Source organism: Nannobrachium achirus, assembly GCF_963921795.1.
Source record: "Nannobrachium achirus genome assembly, chromosome: 8".
Taxonomy (NCBI): domain Eukaryota; kingdom Metazoa; phylum Chordata; class Actinopteri; order Myctophiformes; family Myctophidae; genus Nannobrachium; species Nannobrachium achirus.
The window spans coordinates 26,443,546-26,463,241 of NC_137817.1; the positions used below are offsets into that span (position 1 = coordinate 26,443,546).

General features: G+C 43.7%; 1 protein-coding gene across 1 annotated transcript in view; it reads left to right on the plus strand.

The window, feature by feature from the left end:
* Positions 1-19,420, plus strand: part of pax3b (paired box 3b) — a gene marked incomplete at both ends in the record, with an annotated part of 40,812 nt that extends 21,392 nt beyond the window's left edge. Inside the window, 5 exons of the mRNA XM_080731336.1 lie at positions 9,456-9,655; positions 10,466-10,631; positions 11,296-11,498; positions 16,223-16,502; positions 19,386-19,420. Coding sequence (XP_080587462.1) covers positions 9,456-9,655; positions 10,466-10,631; positions 11,296-11,498; positions 16,223-16,502; positions 19,386-19,420 — 884 coding nt within the window. The remainder of the gene's footprint in view (positions 1-9,455; positions 9,656-10,465; positions 10,632-11,295; positions 11,499-16,222; positions 16,503-19,385) is intronic.
* Between the last annotated feature and the right edge of the window lie 276 nt (positions 19,421-19,696).

Below are 19,696 nucleotides of genomic sequence, written 5' to 3' on the forward strand. Positions count from 1 at the left end.
GACAGTTAAAACTAAAGCAATGCAACAACATGGGCACTGTATCTGGAACCTGCTGCAACTCAACTAATTGATGCTTATAATTTGGTTCAGCTGCTACTGAGAGACACAGACACATTAATATGCAGTATTTAAATAACTCAATAAGTCCAATTCCTGTTTGATTTACACGCTCCTGAAAGCTTGAAGGACGTTTGGAACGTGTGCTGGTGTGTGTGCACGAGTGTGTATGTGTGTGAGAGCACATGTGCACTCGTGTATGTTTGAGTGCGTAAAAGTATATAGCAGTGTGTGTGTGTGTGTGTGTGTGTGTGTGTGTGTGTGTGTGTGTGTGTGTGTGTGTGTGTGTGTGTGTGTGTGTGTGTGTGTGTGTGTGTGTGTGTGTGTGTGTGTGTGTGTGTGTGTGTGTGTGTGTGTGTGAGAGAGAGAGAGAGCGTGCGTGCGTGCGTGCGTGCGTGCGTGCGTGTGTGTAAGCATACTTTTAAAAACATTGTGTCAATTTAACCCTGAAGTTTAGATATTTTTACACCATGAATTAAGACTCAGGATTTTACAATGTACTCAGGATAAATAACAGATACATACAATAACCTGTTGCCTTCCTATGGCCTGACAACAGTAGGCTGTATGCTCATCCTGTTGCCTTCCTATGGCCTGACAACAGTAGGCTGTACGCTCATCACTGCTGGCCCTGGGCCTGTCCGGGAGAATGAGGCTTCACACAGAGACACTGATCTATAGTTAATATTTGCACGTTATTTTCACAAATGTACTTTACACCTTGACGTATGATGACGGTGTCTTGCAAAAGGAGTGAAATTGGCCGATCCAGGCTGGTGTTTGTTTTCTTTTAACTGTTTTAGAAAAATGTGAAACATGTGAAAACCTTTGTTTTCACATGTTATAGCCAAAGTGACGATATACCCAAAGTAGGGGTCAGATTGAAAGTGGCTGAGTGTGCATGTGGGCTTTAAACATACAGAAACCTCGTATCTCCAAGTTTCAAACGTGTATGTTCTTTTGTAAAGTTAAGCCCTGCTTCATCATACAATAATGTTGAATAAACGAGTGAAAATAGCAGATCTAGCAGACACACAACGTCTTGCAGTGCGAGGCGTTGTGTGCTTGTAGATCGTCTATATTTAATATTTGAAATCATTTTTTAAAATGAAATATACAAAACAAACAGTTTTGGACATACAAGGTTTCCACCCGACAACGACGATATTTAACTGATGGAATGGAAAGTACAGTATTTAACAAGAGCTAATTGTTCAAATCAGTTGGAACACAGGTGCTTTTCCCCATTTCTTGAGAAGTAACGGTTGTGAACATACAAGGTTTCCACCCAGCAGTGATGATATGTAGTAGTGGTTCTCTGCCAACTGCTGTTCCTCAGCAAACACAGCAGCAGGCTGGCACCTTATTGAGTGTAAGCCATGCCAGCCCGTTCTCCATACAGCCGCCTGATCCTGGAGGTCCAGTCCAACTGCCTACCGATCCCCTGTGCCCTGTCCTTATGGCATACTCTCTCTTGCTTTCATTCTCTATCTCACTCACACTCTCTCTCTCTCTCTCTCTCTCTCTCTCTCTCTCTCTCTCTCTCTCTCTCTCTCTCTCTCTCTCTCTCTCTCTCTCTCTCTCTCACACACACACACACGCACACGCACACGCACACGCACACGCACACACACACACACACACACACACACACACACATACGAACGGATGCACGCACGCACTCACGGTCTCACGGTCTCACGCACCCATGCACCCATAGTTTGTATTACTAACTATATTTGTGAGGACATCAAGATTTCACGATGGCTATAATAATGCTAACCCTAAACCTAACCTCTAAATGCCTAATAATGCTAACCCTAAACCTAACATATAAATGCCTAATACTAACCCTAACCGTAACCACACCCTGAATCTTTTCATATTTGTAAGCCTAATTCTAAAAATATATATTTTTAAACAATAAAAACAATTTATTTTGTCACTATTCTTCACTTTCTATTATAGCCTACTTGTGGGGACTTTTTGGCACTCACAAATAATATAAGTACACACACACACATGAATGTGCGAACGTAGAGGCAGATGCACACGCACGCGCGCACGCTCACGCGCACACGAACACGCGCACACGCACACACACACACACACACACACACACACACACACACACACACACACACACACACACACACACACACTTACGAACACAAAGAATGGCCCCTGTATCCAAATTAGGCCATTGTTAGTCCAGCAGTCTCTGTGTGGCGCCTTGGGAATCGTGTCCAGCGGGATTATTCCTAAGGCAGGGAATATTCCCTGTGAATGGAGGTCTGTTTGCCCACAAGACCATGTGGGAAGACAAGCTGATGGTGTGCGTGTGTGTGCGTGTGTGTGCGTGCGTGTGCGTGTGTGTGTGTGTGTGTGTGTGTGTGTGTGTGTGTGTGTGTGTGTGTGTGTGTGTGTGTGTGCGTGCGTGTACGTGCGTGTGTAAAGAAAATGGCCCCTCCCTCTAAGAGGTTTAAGCAAACAAGGAGAAATGGAGAGCAAACAAGTTCACATGGTTCAAGATGAAAGAGCTTTGGGGCAGATTTTTAGAATTATTTTCCTTTCTAGTTCATTCCCAAAAATAATAAAATAGAAATGATCGTTTTTTATGGGTTTGCTCGAAACTATTCCACCAGTTTATTTTTACATCGTTATATTTTCCCGGCAACGTACGTTTAAACTAACCAAAGTGCCCATGCTTGTTGTCACAGCTAGCTTGCAATACTTAATAAAAAAAAAATTCTTTCAAGTGTAAAAGCATAATAAATGTGTTTGTATGTGATGATTTGATCTCTGGTGCATCGGAAAGGATGTAGCATAAATGTATGTACTTACGGTACATTATTGTATTATATTAGCATGTTACCAGGTGACATTCATTGAATCCACCTCACCCCCTATAGCAATCCTCTCTCCTTGTATCCCCTTCTTGTCACTTTTATTTTGATAGATGCTAATTACTATTATATGCACATATATCGTCACTGTCGGGCAGAAACCTCGTATCTCCAAGTTTCAAATATGTGTTTTTTTGGTAAAGCAAAGCCCTGCTTCACTGTACAAAACCGTTGCACAAGACTAGTGAAAATAGCCGATCTACAAGCACACAACGCCTCGCGTTTAGATAATTTTTAAAATGATAAATACAAAACGGTTTTGGACATACAAGGTTTCCACCCAACAGCAACGATATGTTGGTTATCTGTTCACTTGTCTGTGTTATTTAGATTATACTTGACCACAAATATTAACAATGTCATTTAGACAGCATGTTGTTGAGACCGGTGGTTCCCAAACCTTTGAGGTTAAGTCCCGTTTGCCCGGCCCGGAACCCAAACCCAAACCCAAAAGATCTACAAGTGTTTGTTTTAAAATGTATAAAATATTTTGTAGTCGTCAACCATAAAAATTGGTCCATGACCCACTGTTTGGGAACTGGTTTAGACAGATGCTAGGTTTTTACCTGGTATCCTAGTTTCTTTGAAACAACTACAGTACATTGTTCTCTTTGCACTCTACGTACAGTGTACTATGTGACCATCTACCCTGTCATATATGTTGACTATAGTGTTCAAGCCATTCACTCAGATTTCACACTTGTAAAGTCTCTCTGGATAAGAGCGTCTGCTAAATGACTGTTTTGTCTATATCGTGAAGGATTTGACTTTTGACTCAAACGATAGTCGGTATCAGTGTGGATCTTATTTCCTCAGACACTGATGAAAACAGTCTGTCTCTTCCTCGGCTCAGAACCAGTGTGATCGTCGTGCTCCGGCCCTGGATAAACCTACAGACAGGGGGGTCGCACCAAATTCGGGGCCCTGGGTACAAGGATTCACTGCGAGCTTGTAGATCTGCTAAATATAAAAACCTATGTTTCTATGTCAGTGGTGCTCAAACGTTTTCATGTGAAGGACCACCAAAATTATATGTATTTGGGGCGCCCACTGGCCTAATGGTCCGGGCGCATTCTACATGGGCTTTGTGTAGCCTGGCGGCGTCGCTGGTTTGATTCCTGGCCCGGACGAACTTTGCCGCGTGTCACTCCCCACTCTCTCTCCCCATTTCCTGTCAGTCTACTTTCCTATCAAATGAAGGCATAAAAAGCCCCAAAAACAAATCTAAAAAATAAATAAATAAAAAATATTTAGTTCCAGGGACCCCCAGAAGCAAAACTTTTGTTACAAATGTTCACTTAAAAAATACATAGATTTGCACATATTTTCACGACTTTTAAAAAATAGCAGATCTACAAGCTCGGAGCGCCGTGCTGTGAGCTTGTATATCTGCTATTTTTCAACAGCTAAAGTATTAAAGAATTAAGGCCCCTCCACCTTGGACCCTATAGTAACTCAGTCCCAGTGGGACTGAGTCACTGATTACAAGCTGCTCCAGTATCTCCTTCCCATGTTTGCCGCTGCTGTGTCCCGTTCCTGTGATGCACTGGGCCTGTCTTGTAGTTTTGCTGAGGCACTGTATTAGAACTCCCTTTCTTGTAATAGCCAAATTGTCATGTGAAGCTCGACCGCCACTCCAACATTGAACTCAATGGACTACCAATTTATAGTCTGGATTGTTTATCTACAGTAGAATAATAATAACAAGCTGATGTGCTTTCTTGTAGTTTAAATCCTTTTAGTAGACCTGGTATCTGAACTGTACTGTCGTGTACCTTTCCTATCGTTTCCTATCGTTTCCTATGCAAACTTCTAATAAAGTATTCAATCAATCAATCAATCTTTGAGTACCACAGATTAGTAATCTTTCTCCTCATCCCGTTAGGTGCGCTGCAGTGGCACCTGCACAAATTGTGGTTGCTATGCTTGCATGCATGGCAATGGTTTGTCTTGTGTGTAACATTAGACCATACCATATGCTCAGCCTACATAAGGAGTAAGATGCTTTTAGGGATCCACTATTTACCTGTGACCAGGAGTAGCGCACATCCAGAGGTAGCTTCAAAAGCAAAGAGTCAGAGAGCACAGAACAGATAGAGGCAGCGGGACGAGAATTGTGAGAGAAAATAGAGATCATATAAGGACTGCTCTTCTAGCTCCAGTTTTCTGTTCTTTAGTGGTCATTATAAACCAGCGTCTCCAACCAACCTTTACCCTGTAAACAGTGTGACAAGATCTTCAATGAGATGGGCAGCATACGGAGACACCAGCGTATCCATTCAGGTGAAAAACCTTTCCTCTGTAAACACTGTGGGCAGAGCTTCAGCCGGTCAAGTCACCTGAAGACACACCAGCGTCTTCACACTGGTGATAAACCTTTCATTTGTAAAGAGTGTGGCAAGAGTTTCAGTAAGATGGACTATCTGAAGAAACACCAGCGTATACACACTGGAGAAAAACCTTACCACTGTAAACAGTGTGACAAGGGTTTCAAGAGATTGGAAAGTCTACGGAGACACCAGCACGTCCATTCAGGGGAAAAACCTTTCTTCTGTAACCAATGTTGCAAGAGTTTCAGTGAGATGGGCGATCTGAAGAAACACCAGCGTATACACACTGGAGAAAAACCTTACCACTGTAAACAGTGTGACAAAAGTTTCAATGTCATCAGCAATCTGAAGAAACACCAGCGTCTTCACACTGGTGATAAACCTTTCATTTGTAAAGAGTGTGGCAAGAGTTTCAGTGAGATGGACTATCTGAAGAAACACCAGCGTATACACACTGGAGAAAAACCTTACTACTGTACACAGTGTTACAAGGGTTTCAAGAGATTGGAAAGTCTACGGAGACACCAGCGCATCCATTCAGGGGAAAAACCTTTCCTCTGTAAGCAATGTGGCAAGAGTTTCAATGAGAAGGGTAGTCTGAAGATACACCAGCGCATCCATTCAGGGGAAAAACCTTTCCTCTGTAACCAATGTGGCAAGAGTTTCAGTGAGAAGGGTAGTCTGAAGAAACACCAACGCGTCCATTCAGGTGAAAAACCTTTCCTCTGTAAACACTGTGGGCAGAGCTTCAGCCGGTCAAGTCACCTGAAGACACACCAGCGTCTTCACATTGGTGATAAACCTTTCATTTGTAAAGAGTGTGGCAAGAGTTTCAGTAAGATGGACTATCTGAAGAAACACCAGCGTATACACACTGGAGAAAAACCTTACCACTGTAAACAGTGTGACAAGGGTTTCAAGAGATTGGAAAGTCTACGGAGACACCAGCACGTCCATTCAGGGGAAAAACCTTTCTTCTGTAACCAATGTGGCAAGAGTTTCAGTGAGATGGGCGATCTGAAGAAACACCAGCGTATACACACTGGAGAAAAACCTTACCACTGTAAACAGTGTGACAAAAGTTTCAATGTCATCAGCAATCTGAAGAAACACCAGCGTCTTCACACTGGTGATAAACCTTTCATTTGTAAAGAGTGTGGCAAGAGTTTCAGTGAGATGGACTATCTGAAGAAACACCAGCGTATACACACTGGAGAAAAACCTTACTACTGTACACAGTGTGACAAGGGTTTCAAGAGATTGGAAAGTCTACGGAGACACCAGCGCATCCATTCAGGGGAAAAACCTTTCCTCTGTAAGCAATGTGGCAAGAGTTTCAATGAGAAGGGTAGTCTGAAGATACACCAGCGCATCCATTCAGGGGAAAAACCTTTCCTCTGTAACCAATGTGGCAAGAGTTTCAGTGAGAAGGGTAGTCTGAAGAAACACCAACGCGTCCATTCAGGGGAAAAACCTTTCCTCTGTAAACATTGTGGCAAGAGTTTCAGTGAGATGGGTAGTCTGAAGAGACACCTGCAGCGTATCCACACTGGAGAAAGATCATACTACTTTAAACAGGAGTTCAAATGAGTTAGATAATATGAAGAAGCACCAGTGTCTCCACAATAATTTCAGATTGGCTGAATTAATCTGTCCGTGTCAATGCCCATCTGAATGCAAAGAAAGACCAGACTGCACTCCGTGTCGAGGTGCCAACTTGCGTCTTGTGCACTCATGGCCATATACGGTATGGTCTACTTGTACGCAATGACTTCAATCAGTGCTGGGTGTGTGGTCATGTGATGACACGTTGGTTGGTGGTGACATCTCGGTGACCTCACATCTAGACTAGTGAAGGTTATTTGTATCAGGTGTCAAGTCACCTGAAGACACAGCGCATCCATACTGGAGATTTCTTTTTCTCCATTATGTTGGTGGTGATGTCACCGAGAATGCTACTCAATCATTGTCTAAAGGCCCTGCCTTTGTACTGTCAGCCGGAAACAGACGGCACCGAACGCAGTACTTGTGCGCTCTGCTGGCGCAAGTAAAAATGAGAAAGATGCAATTTAAAAATTGCAAGTGCGGTTGCCATGACTATACTCTGCACCAAGCTAACTGTCATGTGAAGCTCGACCAATCCTCGAGCTAGTACAGAGAATGCTGCTTCCTGATTGGTTAAAGGGATATTCCACTTTCAAAAAAACTTTTTGTCATTGTATGGTCTAATCAGGCTTGTATGAACACCCTGAACAGTTTTTAATTTTCTTCATTCAGTATTTAGATATTTGATGTAAATGTTATCTGGCCCTCCAGGCTCAGGGCCTCTCCCCACACTGTACACATTGTAACTTCAAACTCCATTTTAACCATGAAAGATTCATTAAAAACACCCATTATTTTTTCTGGTGACTCATACTACCCTCCTAATACGTGAGCAGGCCGTGTTTTTTCCATAACGTTTTTTATGTATTTTTAATAATTCTTTGGGAAAATGGAAAAAATGTAATACAATAAAAATGTATAAAAAAATAAATGAAAAACGTTATAGAAAAAACACGGCCTGCTCACGTATTAGGAGGGTAGTATGAGTCACCAGAAAAAAATAATGGGTGATTTTAATGAATCTATCATGGTTAAAATGGAGTTTGAAGTTACAATGAGTGTGTGTGGGAAGAGGCCCTGAGCCTGGAGGGCCAGATAACATTTACATCAAATATCTAAATACTGAATGAAGAAAATTAAAAACTGTTCAGGGTGTTCATACAAGCCTGATTAGACCATACAATGACAAAAAGTTTTTTGAAAGTGGAATATCCCTTTAAGTGTTATCCTATAAGTAAGCTGGGCTAGAATTATAATGTGTTGCTTACAGCAACCACACTAATAATAACTAGAGAAATTGCAATTTGGGAAATTGCGAGTGTGGTTGCATAAAAAGTTACAAGAAAAAGTTACCTTACTATATATGGTGTTTCCCATTCAAAGTCAATGGGAAAAGTTACGTCATAAAAGTTACTCACTATATATGGAGTTTCCCATTCAAAGTCAATGGGAAAAGTTACGTCATAAAAGTTACTCACTATATATGGAGTTTCCCATTCAATGAGACTAAGAGTTTTGAAAAATGCAAAATTCCCCAGAGTAATAATGTGGTTGCCCTGGCAACCACACTAACTAGAGAAATTGCAATTTGGGAAATTGCGAGTGTGGTTGCCTAAAAAGTAACTCTTACATCACAGACTCTTACATCACTATATATGGTGTTTCCCATTCAAAGTCAATGGGGAAGGTCAGCTACCTAAAAGTTACCTTACTATATATGGTGTTTCCCATTCAAAGTCAATGGGAAATGTCAGATACCTAAAAGTTACTCACTATATATGGAGTTTCCCATTCAAGTCAATGAGACTAAGAGTTGTAAAAACTGCAAAATTCCCCAGAGTAATAATGTGGTTGCCCTGGCAACCACACTAACTAGAAAGATGCAATTGGAAATTGCAAGTGTGGTTGCCTATTTATTGTCTGGATAACCATGTGAAGATTGACCTATCCTGACCAATCCTCATGCTAGCACCACTCCCCCATTGAACTCAGTGGACTTACTCTATAATGGTGACGTCACCGAAAATGCCTATTGATTCAAGGTAAAAACCCATTCACAAATAAACTCAATGGAGAAAATCAATTGACGAATAAATGTATATAAATGTATCTAAATAAACTATATAATGTATCTCTTAGCAAAATGCAAAGAATCGATTCCCGATTAAACCGGTTGATTTGACATTTGGCCCAAGTGCGTGCCACCAAAACTGTGGGAGGAGTAGTGCGGCAAAATAAAGTTGATCTAGGAGGGGAAAGAAAGATGGAAAGATGGATGGAATAAAGTCGGACAAGTACTATAGTCTGGTTGCCCTGCAGGGCGACCACACTAATCATTGTGATATCGATGAATAGGAACTCATAGTAATAGTTCTGTTACACCAAGCCAGAACACAAACATGCCCTGAAAATGCCCACTGACCACAGTCAGATGGGCGAACGCTTTTGAGAGTTTCTACCAGAAAAGCAGAAAAGAACCACTGTTAGAACCACTTTTCTAAATGAAATAATTCACCGCCTGTCTCTCTGTCTCCCTCCATGCCTGTGGTTGGAGCAGCCAGCCACTCAGACGAGGGCTCGGACGTGGAGTCGGAGCCCGACCTGCCGCTGAAGAGGAAGCAGCGGCGCAGTCGGACCACCTTCACCGCGGAGCAGCTGGAGGAGCTGGAGAGAGCGTTTGAGAGGACCCACTACCCCGACATCTACACCCGGGAGGAGCTGGCACAGAGAGCCAAGCTCACCGAGGCCAGAGTGCAGGTAACACAGACGCACGCAACGCACGCACACCTGCATACACACACGTTCACTTCACATCCCCTTTTTACAGGTAACACACTGACATAGTCTTTCACCTCTCTTGAACAACACACACCTGCTGACCTGTCTTTGCTCCACACACACACATGCAATCATGCACGCATGCACACACACACACCAGTGTAGAGACACATTCTTGGCCCTTCCCTCGTCCTCTCCTCCCTGGAGTCCAATCTGGAGTTTCCCTGTTGGGTTTGTAAGGTTCAGTAAATTCCCTCTCCACAGGCTCCATATGGAACGTGTAGGATTCCCTGCATATGGACTCAGCATGTAACACACACACACACACACACACACACACACACACACACACACACACACACACACACACACACACACACACACACACACACACACACACACACAGACGCTGCGCTTAGTCAATCTTTTTCTCTCACACACACTGCCGCTGAAACGTATGCCTGTGTGTGTGTGTGTGTGTGTGCGCGTGTGAGATTGTATGTATTTCTTAATTAGACTACAGTAATTAAATGCAGATTATGATGATCTAAGATTTGAGATTACATTTGTTTTTTTACAGACTGAGTGACAGATATACAGACTCACATACTGTAGTCTGTAAATCTGCAAGTACCTTAAAAAAATGATTAAATGAATAAATAAAAGTCCTCCATTACAGTGTAAAAATTGCTGCAATTGGTTTGTGGTGTCATTTTCCGAAATTATTTGGCACAAACACACGCACGCGTGCAGCCGCGCACGCACTAATCTCATGGTTGTCTCGTCAAGGTGTGGTTCAGCAACAGGCGTGCTCGGTGGAGGAAACAGGCAGGAGCCAATCAGCTGATGGCATTTAATCACCTGATCCCAGGGGGCTTCCCGCCATCAGCCATGTCCAGTATACCCCCCTATCAGCTCTCTGACAGCCCCTACCCACCCTCATCTATCGCACAAGGTGAGTCTTTACCATAAAAATACTCCATGTTATTTTAAAGCTCTATGTAAAAAACTATTGTGAATAAATGTTATTTTGTCCAGTGCAAGGCAACAACCTGCTCATAGGGAACGATTAGGGGCTCAGCGTCTTGCTCAAGGACACTTCGACACTAACTCTGGGGGAGCCCGGGATCAAACTGCCGTTTTTAATAAAACATATAATGTACTATTATTTTATTTCAGATCCTTGGGTCCATATAAAAGAAGACAGCACATAATATAAAAATACAGCAGCATATAAATATATACAATAAGTATATAAAATAAAATAAAACTGATCACTGTGTCTAGGTCTGACGCAACCTTTCACCCAATCCTGTTTCTTGTTTGACACAAATCGGTCAACATTCCTTTTCTCTCCAGATCAAGCAGGCTCTATCACTATTTGCTCAATGCTAAAAATGTTAGCACTTGCACAATCTGGCTCACCGTCGTCAAATAAAAGGGAACGCCCACTCTGTTTTTTCCTCTTCATCTCATGCGTATAGCTATCAGAGTCTGTCTCGAGAGATTAGCACTTGGTTCAAATCCAGGGTAGAACAGGACATCGCGTGGTTATTAAACGAATACTCTGCACCCGTTTCATGACAGTCAATGCTCTGTGTGTCTCTCCTCCTGGGTAGTGTCGGAAGCCCCCAGTACGGTGCATCGGCCCCAGCCCCTGCCTCCCTCGTCGGGGCACCAGGGCTCCGTTGGTGGAGGCCAGGGAGAAGGAGGCTCCTACTGCCTTTCCTCAGGACGACACACCTTCTCAGGATACCCAGACGGCTTTGGAGGACCGGCCAACCCCATGAACCCAGCAATTGGCAACGGGCTGTCTCCACAGGTGAGACCACAGTCAGAGATGCTCAGGAAGATACAAGCCACATAATGCATCTACAGTAACTGTAGGAGCAGAGAAATTACTATATGGACTCAAATGCACAAGCACATTGGTTTCCAAAACTTTTAGCTTGAAGCCCAAAATATGGGTTTGTTGACTCGCCGGGGCCCAAACTAAAAAATGTACGATCAAAATTTCTGAAATAATAACAATAAAAAACACTGTAGGCTAGTAAACAAAAAAAAGGGATATTTACTCATGACTAGGAGTGTAACGATATAGTAACTGAATCGAAAAATCTATTTTAATTAGCAATGATCTACTGTATCGTTTGCAAAGACAAAATATCGTACCGTTTTGGCTTTGTATCGTATCGTATCGTTTTAAAATGCGGTATTCGGTATCGAATCGTTTGCAATGCAAATAATTGATTGTATAGAAACTAAGTATTTGTGCCTTGTATTTGGCAATTTTAAGAGGGAAAATGAAATATAGGGGTCTAATTACCTTTCCATTCCATATAGCTACTTTTGGTCTATCAATAAATGTGTGTAATCTCTATGGTCATGTCAAAGTGGGTTTGTCTATGTCTTGAAATATAATGTCCATGTATTTGCTAGAGAATCACAGTGTTTACTTCCATAATAATAGATTTTTTACACGTTTTACACAGATTTAATTTCTTTGCTAAATAGTTACTATATCGATTTTAAATCATTGAATCGAATCGTATCGTATCGCCATGAATGAACCAATATCGTCCATGTATCATAACGTAAACCATGCATCGTGATGTGAATCGTAACGCTGTTAAAATGTATCGTTACACCCCTACTCATGACCCATGAAAATGGATCCTTGACCCAAACATGAATCCCGACCCAACGTTTTGGAAACGGTGCTCTGGAAAGAGAGAGAAAGGACAGAGGAGGACAATTAAGTGTGTGACAAATGAAAAGTGAAAAGACAATTATGGACAATTATCCAGACATGAACGTCCCAGGATCTGTGTACCTACACATTCAAATCCTCAGTGTTAAATGGACTCCAAAGGGTCCATTTGTGCTCTCTCAGAGTTAAACGAACACTCAGGGTTTCACTGTGCAGACACCGAAGAAGACTCTAACAGGCAGAAAATGAGATTTCAGCCGAGCGCAGTCCAATTCCTCAGAGAATAAACCATGCTCTCTGATGAGTGGAGGACACACACTTTCTGACACGACAACACACACACACACACACACACACACACACACACACACACACACACACACACACACACACACACACACACACACACACACACACACACACACACACACACACACACACACACACACACACACACACACTCTCATGCATTGAAAGTGGTGAGCCTGGTATGTAAAACACAATCTTGAATTTCTTGTATTGTAACCCATCTGCATGATGGCAAAAACAGAGTTAAGTAAATAAATGGAATCATGTGTAGCAGAGTGGATCTGGGAATCCACACAGGAACAGCATGGCTCCACTGTGTATCCACGCCTTCATGTGACACAGCCAGTCGCCAGTCATCTAGATTCTATGATGTCATCGTCTATGACATAATACTATGGATTTGGTCAAGGCTTCAGTCTGATCTGAGACCTGCAGACTTCAATTATTCAATTTTTTTTCAAGTTAAATATGTTTTTAAGTATAACATCTATGTGAAAATACAACAATAACCGCAGGCAGGGATGTGCAGAGAATGTTAGAAAGGCAGGGGCTGAAATTTTGAAAAGGGCCTTTTGTTGAAAATATCGAAAATAGCAGACCTCCAAGCTCTGACGCGTTGTGAGCTTGGAGGTTGGCTATTTTCGGTGCTTGATACCTAAGCATAATCAATTTCTTTCACCATAGTAAAAACTGCATTCATGGTCTGGAGAGGGCACTTTTTACAGACGGGTAAAAGGGCAGGGGCTCAAGCCCCCTTTGATGTCTATGTGTGCACGTGCCTGACCGCAGGCACGCTCAATGGTTTTAGCCTCTCAGCTTGTCACCTGGCTGTCCCAGGCAGATGTACACACATTCACTCAGACACAAGCAGGTATGCACTGACGTATACGCACTTCATATTCACATCATATATGAACAGCTGTTCATATTTCAACCACAAAGGCACCTATATAATTATGTCAGTGCAACGGGGGTCGGGGGTACCAGGTACCCCCGTGTGCGCACAGACACGCAGACTCAGACACAAACACAAACACACACAAACACACGCACGCACACACGCATGCACGCACGCACGCACGCACGCACGCACGCACGCACGCACGCACGCGCGCGCACGCACACACACACACACACACACACACACACACACACACACACACACACACACACACACACACACACACACACACACCCACACACACACACACACACACACACACACACACACACACACACACACACACTACACTACACTATAGCCTCCAGGAACGCTTTTCATGATTGCATTCTTAAAATGTTTGTCTCTACATTCCCCTGAATGAGTGCAAGGGGTCCTAATGTATTTGTATATATTTCTGCAGGAATGTCCTGTCTCAAATGTCCCCCCCCCCCCCCCCCCCCAATACCCACATTCCTCCCTGCTCCTCTCTCAGCAGCGACACACTGTTCCAATATGAAACACCCTGGTGAGGGGACAGGGACGAGAGAGAGAGAGAGAGAGAGAGAGACAGAGAGACAGGCTCTATTTCGATTGTCTTAAGTACCAGCTCTTATGCCATAACTTAAAGGCCTGTCCATACACTCTCCGACCACCAATTTTTTTGTCGGAAAGGTCCGTTTCAATTACAAAATGACGTCACCCGCATCTTCTGAAAAGGATTACCCCGAATTAGAGTTTGGAAAGCTGCACGTCGGAAAGTCGGAACTCGCCGACAAAAAGTTTGGTGGTCGGAGACAGTATGGACAGGCCTTCAAGTTAAGGTGTAAGAGCTGGCACTTAAGACAATCAAAATAGAGCCCTCAGAGAGACAGAGAGAGAGAGAGAGAGAGAGAGAGAGAGAGAGAGAGAGAGAGAGAGAGAGAGAGAGAGAGAGACAGAGACAGAGAGAGAGAGAGAGAGAGAGAGAGAGAGAGAGAGAGAGTGAGAGAGAAACAAACAGACAAAAAAAAGTGCAAGACCTGCCATTTGCGTCGTGGCATGTTTGTTGTGCTTGAACCGCCAATCTTTCGAAAACCTGGTGAATTGTTTTTAAGGAAAATGTTACAGGGGCGCAGAGGAAACACAACTCCTCCCCTCTCCCCCAAATCAACATCATGGACCCCCCACCCCCCCTTCACAGTGCTTGGGAAATGATTTAAGCGGGACCATGTGTGCGTGTGGATGTAGAATATTATGTCACTTAGAGGGCCAAGAGGGCCCAAAGAGCAGCGTACCTGCTTCTCATTAGGACGGCCATCGGAGACTTGAGGTCTCCACTGTGTGCACGGGGTTGGTGGAGGGATGTGATACGTTTTAGAGGTAGCGGGTTAACCTAGAGCCATAGACGTCCACGAGCGCCGCAAGTGATCTCGTTCGTCATTAACAGTTTACCCAGCGATTCGATGACGGGAATTTATTTGTTTAAGTCGCCGAGCTTTGTGTGTGTGTGTGCGTACTAGTACCGTAGGGTTGTGTGTGTGTCTGTTATCAGGCCGGTTTTGAACCCCATCGACAGGCGCTGCCCCAAGGCTCTTTCCGTCCTTCGCCGGCCAAGAAATATCCCCCCCCACCACCACCCCCCCACCCCAAAATTCGATTATCTGCTCGCTAATCAGGACCAGGTCAAGAGCCTGTGGATTTCTTCATCTGCCGAGTCTATCCCTCCCGAGGTTGAGCTCTGCTCTGCTGTGCTCGCCCAGGCTTTTATCTTTGCCGGGATATATTTTGTTGCAGATAAGTCGTTATCTTGTGCCATGGTCTTTCTCAGCGGCGGCGAGGATGAATTTTAGAATAAGTGGAGCCGTGGGTCTCAGACAAATTGGTTAATTCTTCCTCTTTGGTGCTATCTCTGCCTGTGTCTGGGAAGGGCTTGGTGGGAGCCGTTTGATGTCTGCAGCAGGGGAACTTCCTCTGTGTGTGTGTGTGTGTGTGTGTGTGTGTGTGTGTGTGTGTGTGTGTGTGTGTGTGTGTGTGTGTGTGTGTGTGTGTGTGTTATCCACATCAGATATGAGACATATGCACATAAATCCATAAAACTAATCAACTACTTTAATCATACACTTACCTGTACCTTCCGCAGATCCAGCGAAGCATGTTCTGATTTTATCCACTAAAACTTAGTGACAGCGATAAACCCATTGAACTACACAGCATCCTAAAAGTGATGTGCAGTGATTCCAACATCAACTCAGAATCTGATTGTTTGATTCTGATTCTGAATATTTGACTAATACTTCAAGATCTGTTAGATTGATTCTAATTCTGATTCTGATTATTTCACTAACAATTCAGAATCAGAATTATCCTGATTGTTGTACTAACAATTCAGAATCATATTGATTGATCCTGATTCATATTATTGACTTATAATTCAGAATCATATTGATTCATTCCGATGATGAAAATGTGTGTGCATTTTAAACGCCTAAAAAATGCAAATCAAATATTCAATCATTCTGATTCTTAACATGATCCCATTTCCACAAAACCACAGCTAAAAGTATATGTTTAACAACATGTCCGTCCATGTGTTCATGTTCCTCAGGTGATGGGCCTGTTGAATCCTGGCGGCGTGCCTCACCAGCCCCAGAGTGACTACGCCATCTCCCCTCTGACAGGCGGTCTGGAGCCCCCTGCGGGCATGGCTGCCAGCTGTACCCAGCGCTTAGAGCACATCAAGGGCCTGGAGGGGCTGCCCAGTGTGCCCTCCATGCCCTCCCTGCCCTCCCTGCCCAGCTCCCAGTCCTATTGCCCTGCGTCATACAGCTCCCCAGGCTACAGCATGGACCACGTGGCCTCCTACCAGTACGGCCAGTACGGACAAAGTAAGGTCAATACACTTAAGATTTTTATGATCATTTACACATGCGCGCACATGCTGAAACACCTACGTACACGTGCAAGTATATTGTGTGCCCGCCATATACGCATAATTCGCAGGATCGAACATGCTTTGTGCATTTTCTTAAATGGACTGTCTATTGCCATCACTCTCAAGAAGCCGTCTTATATACTGTAAGAAAGAACCTGATCATCTTTAGCTCATAAGACGTAATAAGACGAGACAGTAGACCGTTATATTAAATCGTTAGGCTTGTGCGACCACAAGAGATAAAACTATTCTTGCACACGCTGCGGCCCATTGGAACGTCACCTGTTAGCGATCGAGTCAGTTCATATTAGCACAGAACCAAGCCCCAATGCCGTCCGATAGCTGCCCGTGGACCACTTGCCCTGACAGAGGAGCTGTCCGGCTACGAAAGGGCCTTTTCACTTCACATTACCGTTACCTTCCAGGTTAGCGCCGAGCCGCCGACTTCAAACAGCCCTCCGTCTAACTTCGGAACGGCAAACGTCATTTTCCTCCGGCGCGTGATTAGAGCGCACGCCGTTTCCAATTTCACTCCGCACTCCGCGCGCGGTGCATTAGGGAGGGGTTGACCAATCAGATTCATCCACTGACCTCGCGGCGACCCCCTCATGCAACCGGGGGCCTTTCAAAGCCCAGGGCGGCCCCCGCGTGGGTCTGCCCGCGCGGGGCACCGCGGGGTGGCTGGTATCGAGTTGAATACAGTATCTAACCTAATGTTCCACAGCTTGCAAATGTCTAATGAGATATTGCGCCGAAACATCTCGCTGTGGACAGAACAAGGAGCTGGGAGCTGGGGGGGCGACGCACAGGAACCACCTCTAATGTGTGCAAAACGTGTGTGCGCGCCAGTGGCGTCAGTTCAGAAAAAGCTAAGGTATGGCAACATGACTGGTGGTTGCACGCGCACGAAGGCGCGCGCGCAAGACACCAGTCATGTTGCCATACCTTAGCAACAGGCATGATACATTTATTTTAAGAAGTACATTTTATTTTTTCCCCCGTTTGTGGTCTCTTGGGCTGGATATGGCAGCCTGGAACGATAGTTCAAGTGCAGCTAAACTTGTCATGTTAGTAAACGTGCCACAATTAACAATAATGCATTGCACCTGCATGTGCAGCTGACGTGCGGAACCTGGGAATATACAATCTTGTCAAGATGGGGAGAATAAAAGTGTGGAGAATATAATTATAATACCTTGTTAAAGTGACCATTTTGTTACATTTTGCGTCTGTAGTTATTTTACTGTAATTTAAAGGAGCTATAGTCAACTTTTTCTTGAAAAACGGATGCTAAAATAAAAATATTTTTTCGAAAATATTTTATAAAGAAATAAGCTTCATATATGTGTTTCTATTCAAAAATGACCACAAAAAGCGTAAAATAATGATAAAATAATTATTTTGGCCATTGTCACTTTGTTTACATTCTAGTCTATAGACTAGGATGTAAACAAAGTGTCGGCCCTACAATGAAAAGTTGACTATAGCTCCTTTAACAACATAATAACCAGCAGATATAGACAAAGAGAAATTCATGGATTTATATTTAAAAGTAACTTTTATTTTCCCCCCTGGACCCATGCAGGGTATGGCAGCTGCATACCCCTGCCATACCCAAAATTGACGCCCCTGACACACGCACGTGTGCACGTTCACATGGTTAGAGGCCTGAGCGGTCCATCTTGATGTGATTAATCAGTGCGTAGAGTAGATAGGCAGTGTGTGGTTAGGACTAGAGTTATAGACGAGAGGTCTTTTCTGAAGGGAGGGGAGCGGGATGGATCCTAATAGCCTCTGGCAGCATGGCTATTGGAAACAGGTGCGAGGCGCGAGGTCACCTGGGGAAGCACGGAAGCTCCTCTGAACAGCACTGAACTGCACCGATCCAGGTTGTGATCTCTGGTGTCAGGGGACTGGGAAGAACAGGACACTAGCTTTTGACCAGCTTACAGCTCTGCGCTCAGTCCGGCCCACACACACACGCAGGCACGCAGGCACGCACACGCACACACACACGCACACGCACGTGCACGCACACACACACACACACACACACACACACACACACACAGACACACACACACACACACACACACACACACACACACACACACACACACACACACACTCTCTTAATAATTTACCACAATATTTACACAATGTTTTGTTTACATTCTTATCTGTGACATTTCCCACACAGCATTTTTTTTAAATACATAAAATAAAAGTAAGTAAGTAAAGTGATAATACAAATTAGAAATAATATACCGTATGTACATTTCAGCACACACGCACGCACGCACGCACACACACACACACACACACTCAATAAATTTTGGAACCTGAAAATACATTTGAACAGATTTTAATGTTGTGGCACTGATTGCCTGCTCCTACGCACCTGTCCTAGTATAGTTGTGCTAAAAGGACGCATTTTTCTAAATACATTAGTGCACAAAAAAGTTTTTTTTTCATTATACGTATCAATATAATATATAACATATCCACATGTATTCTATCTGTCTGCCCTCTATACTTTCATGTACCATCTTGTGAACATGCTTGACAGTTTGATCATAAATGCTTTTTTTTTGTCCCCGTTAACTCTTCATGATCGAGTTTATTAAAACTTCTCACCACTCTAAAGACCTCACACCCCTACATGATGTTAGCGCATGCTATGCTAACACTGAGCCATGTGTTACCGCTATGGCATGGTCAGACATGTGCCCCCAATTTATTGCAGTCCATATATCATTTCTTTTACCATTCCTTTTTATCTTTTTTTCTTCACTGGAAATACTTACTTTAACAACTCTGTTTTATCCTCTCTTAGGTGCCCTTCCTTATTTGAGGCCCGAGATCACCTGATGCAAGTATTTGGACTTGGAAATAGAGGGATGTGCACGTGTGTGTGTGTGTGTGTGGGTGTGTGTGTGTGTGTGTGTGTGTTTGTGTGTGTGTGCGTGTGCGTGTGCGTGTGTGTGTGTCTGTGTGTGTGTGTGTGCGTTTGCGTGTGGGCATGCATGTGAGGAATGAGGTGTACATTGATGGATTCTTTATATAATCCGGACCAAAAATGCCATCATCTACCAGGACACGTTCTCATACTGAGGGACTTGACATTCTCTCGTTCTGGAAATGGAC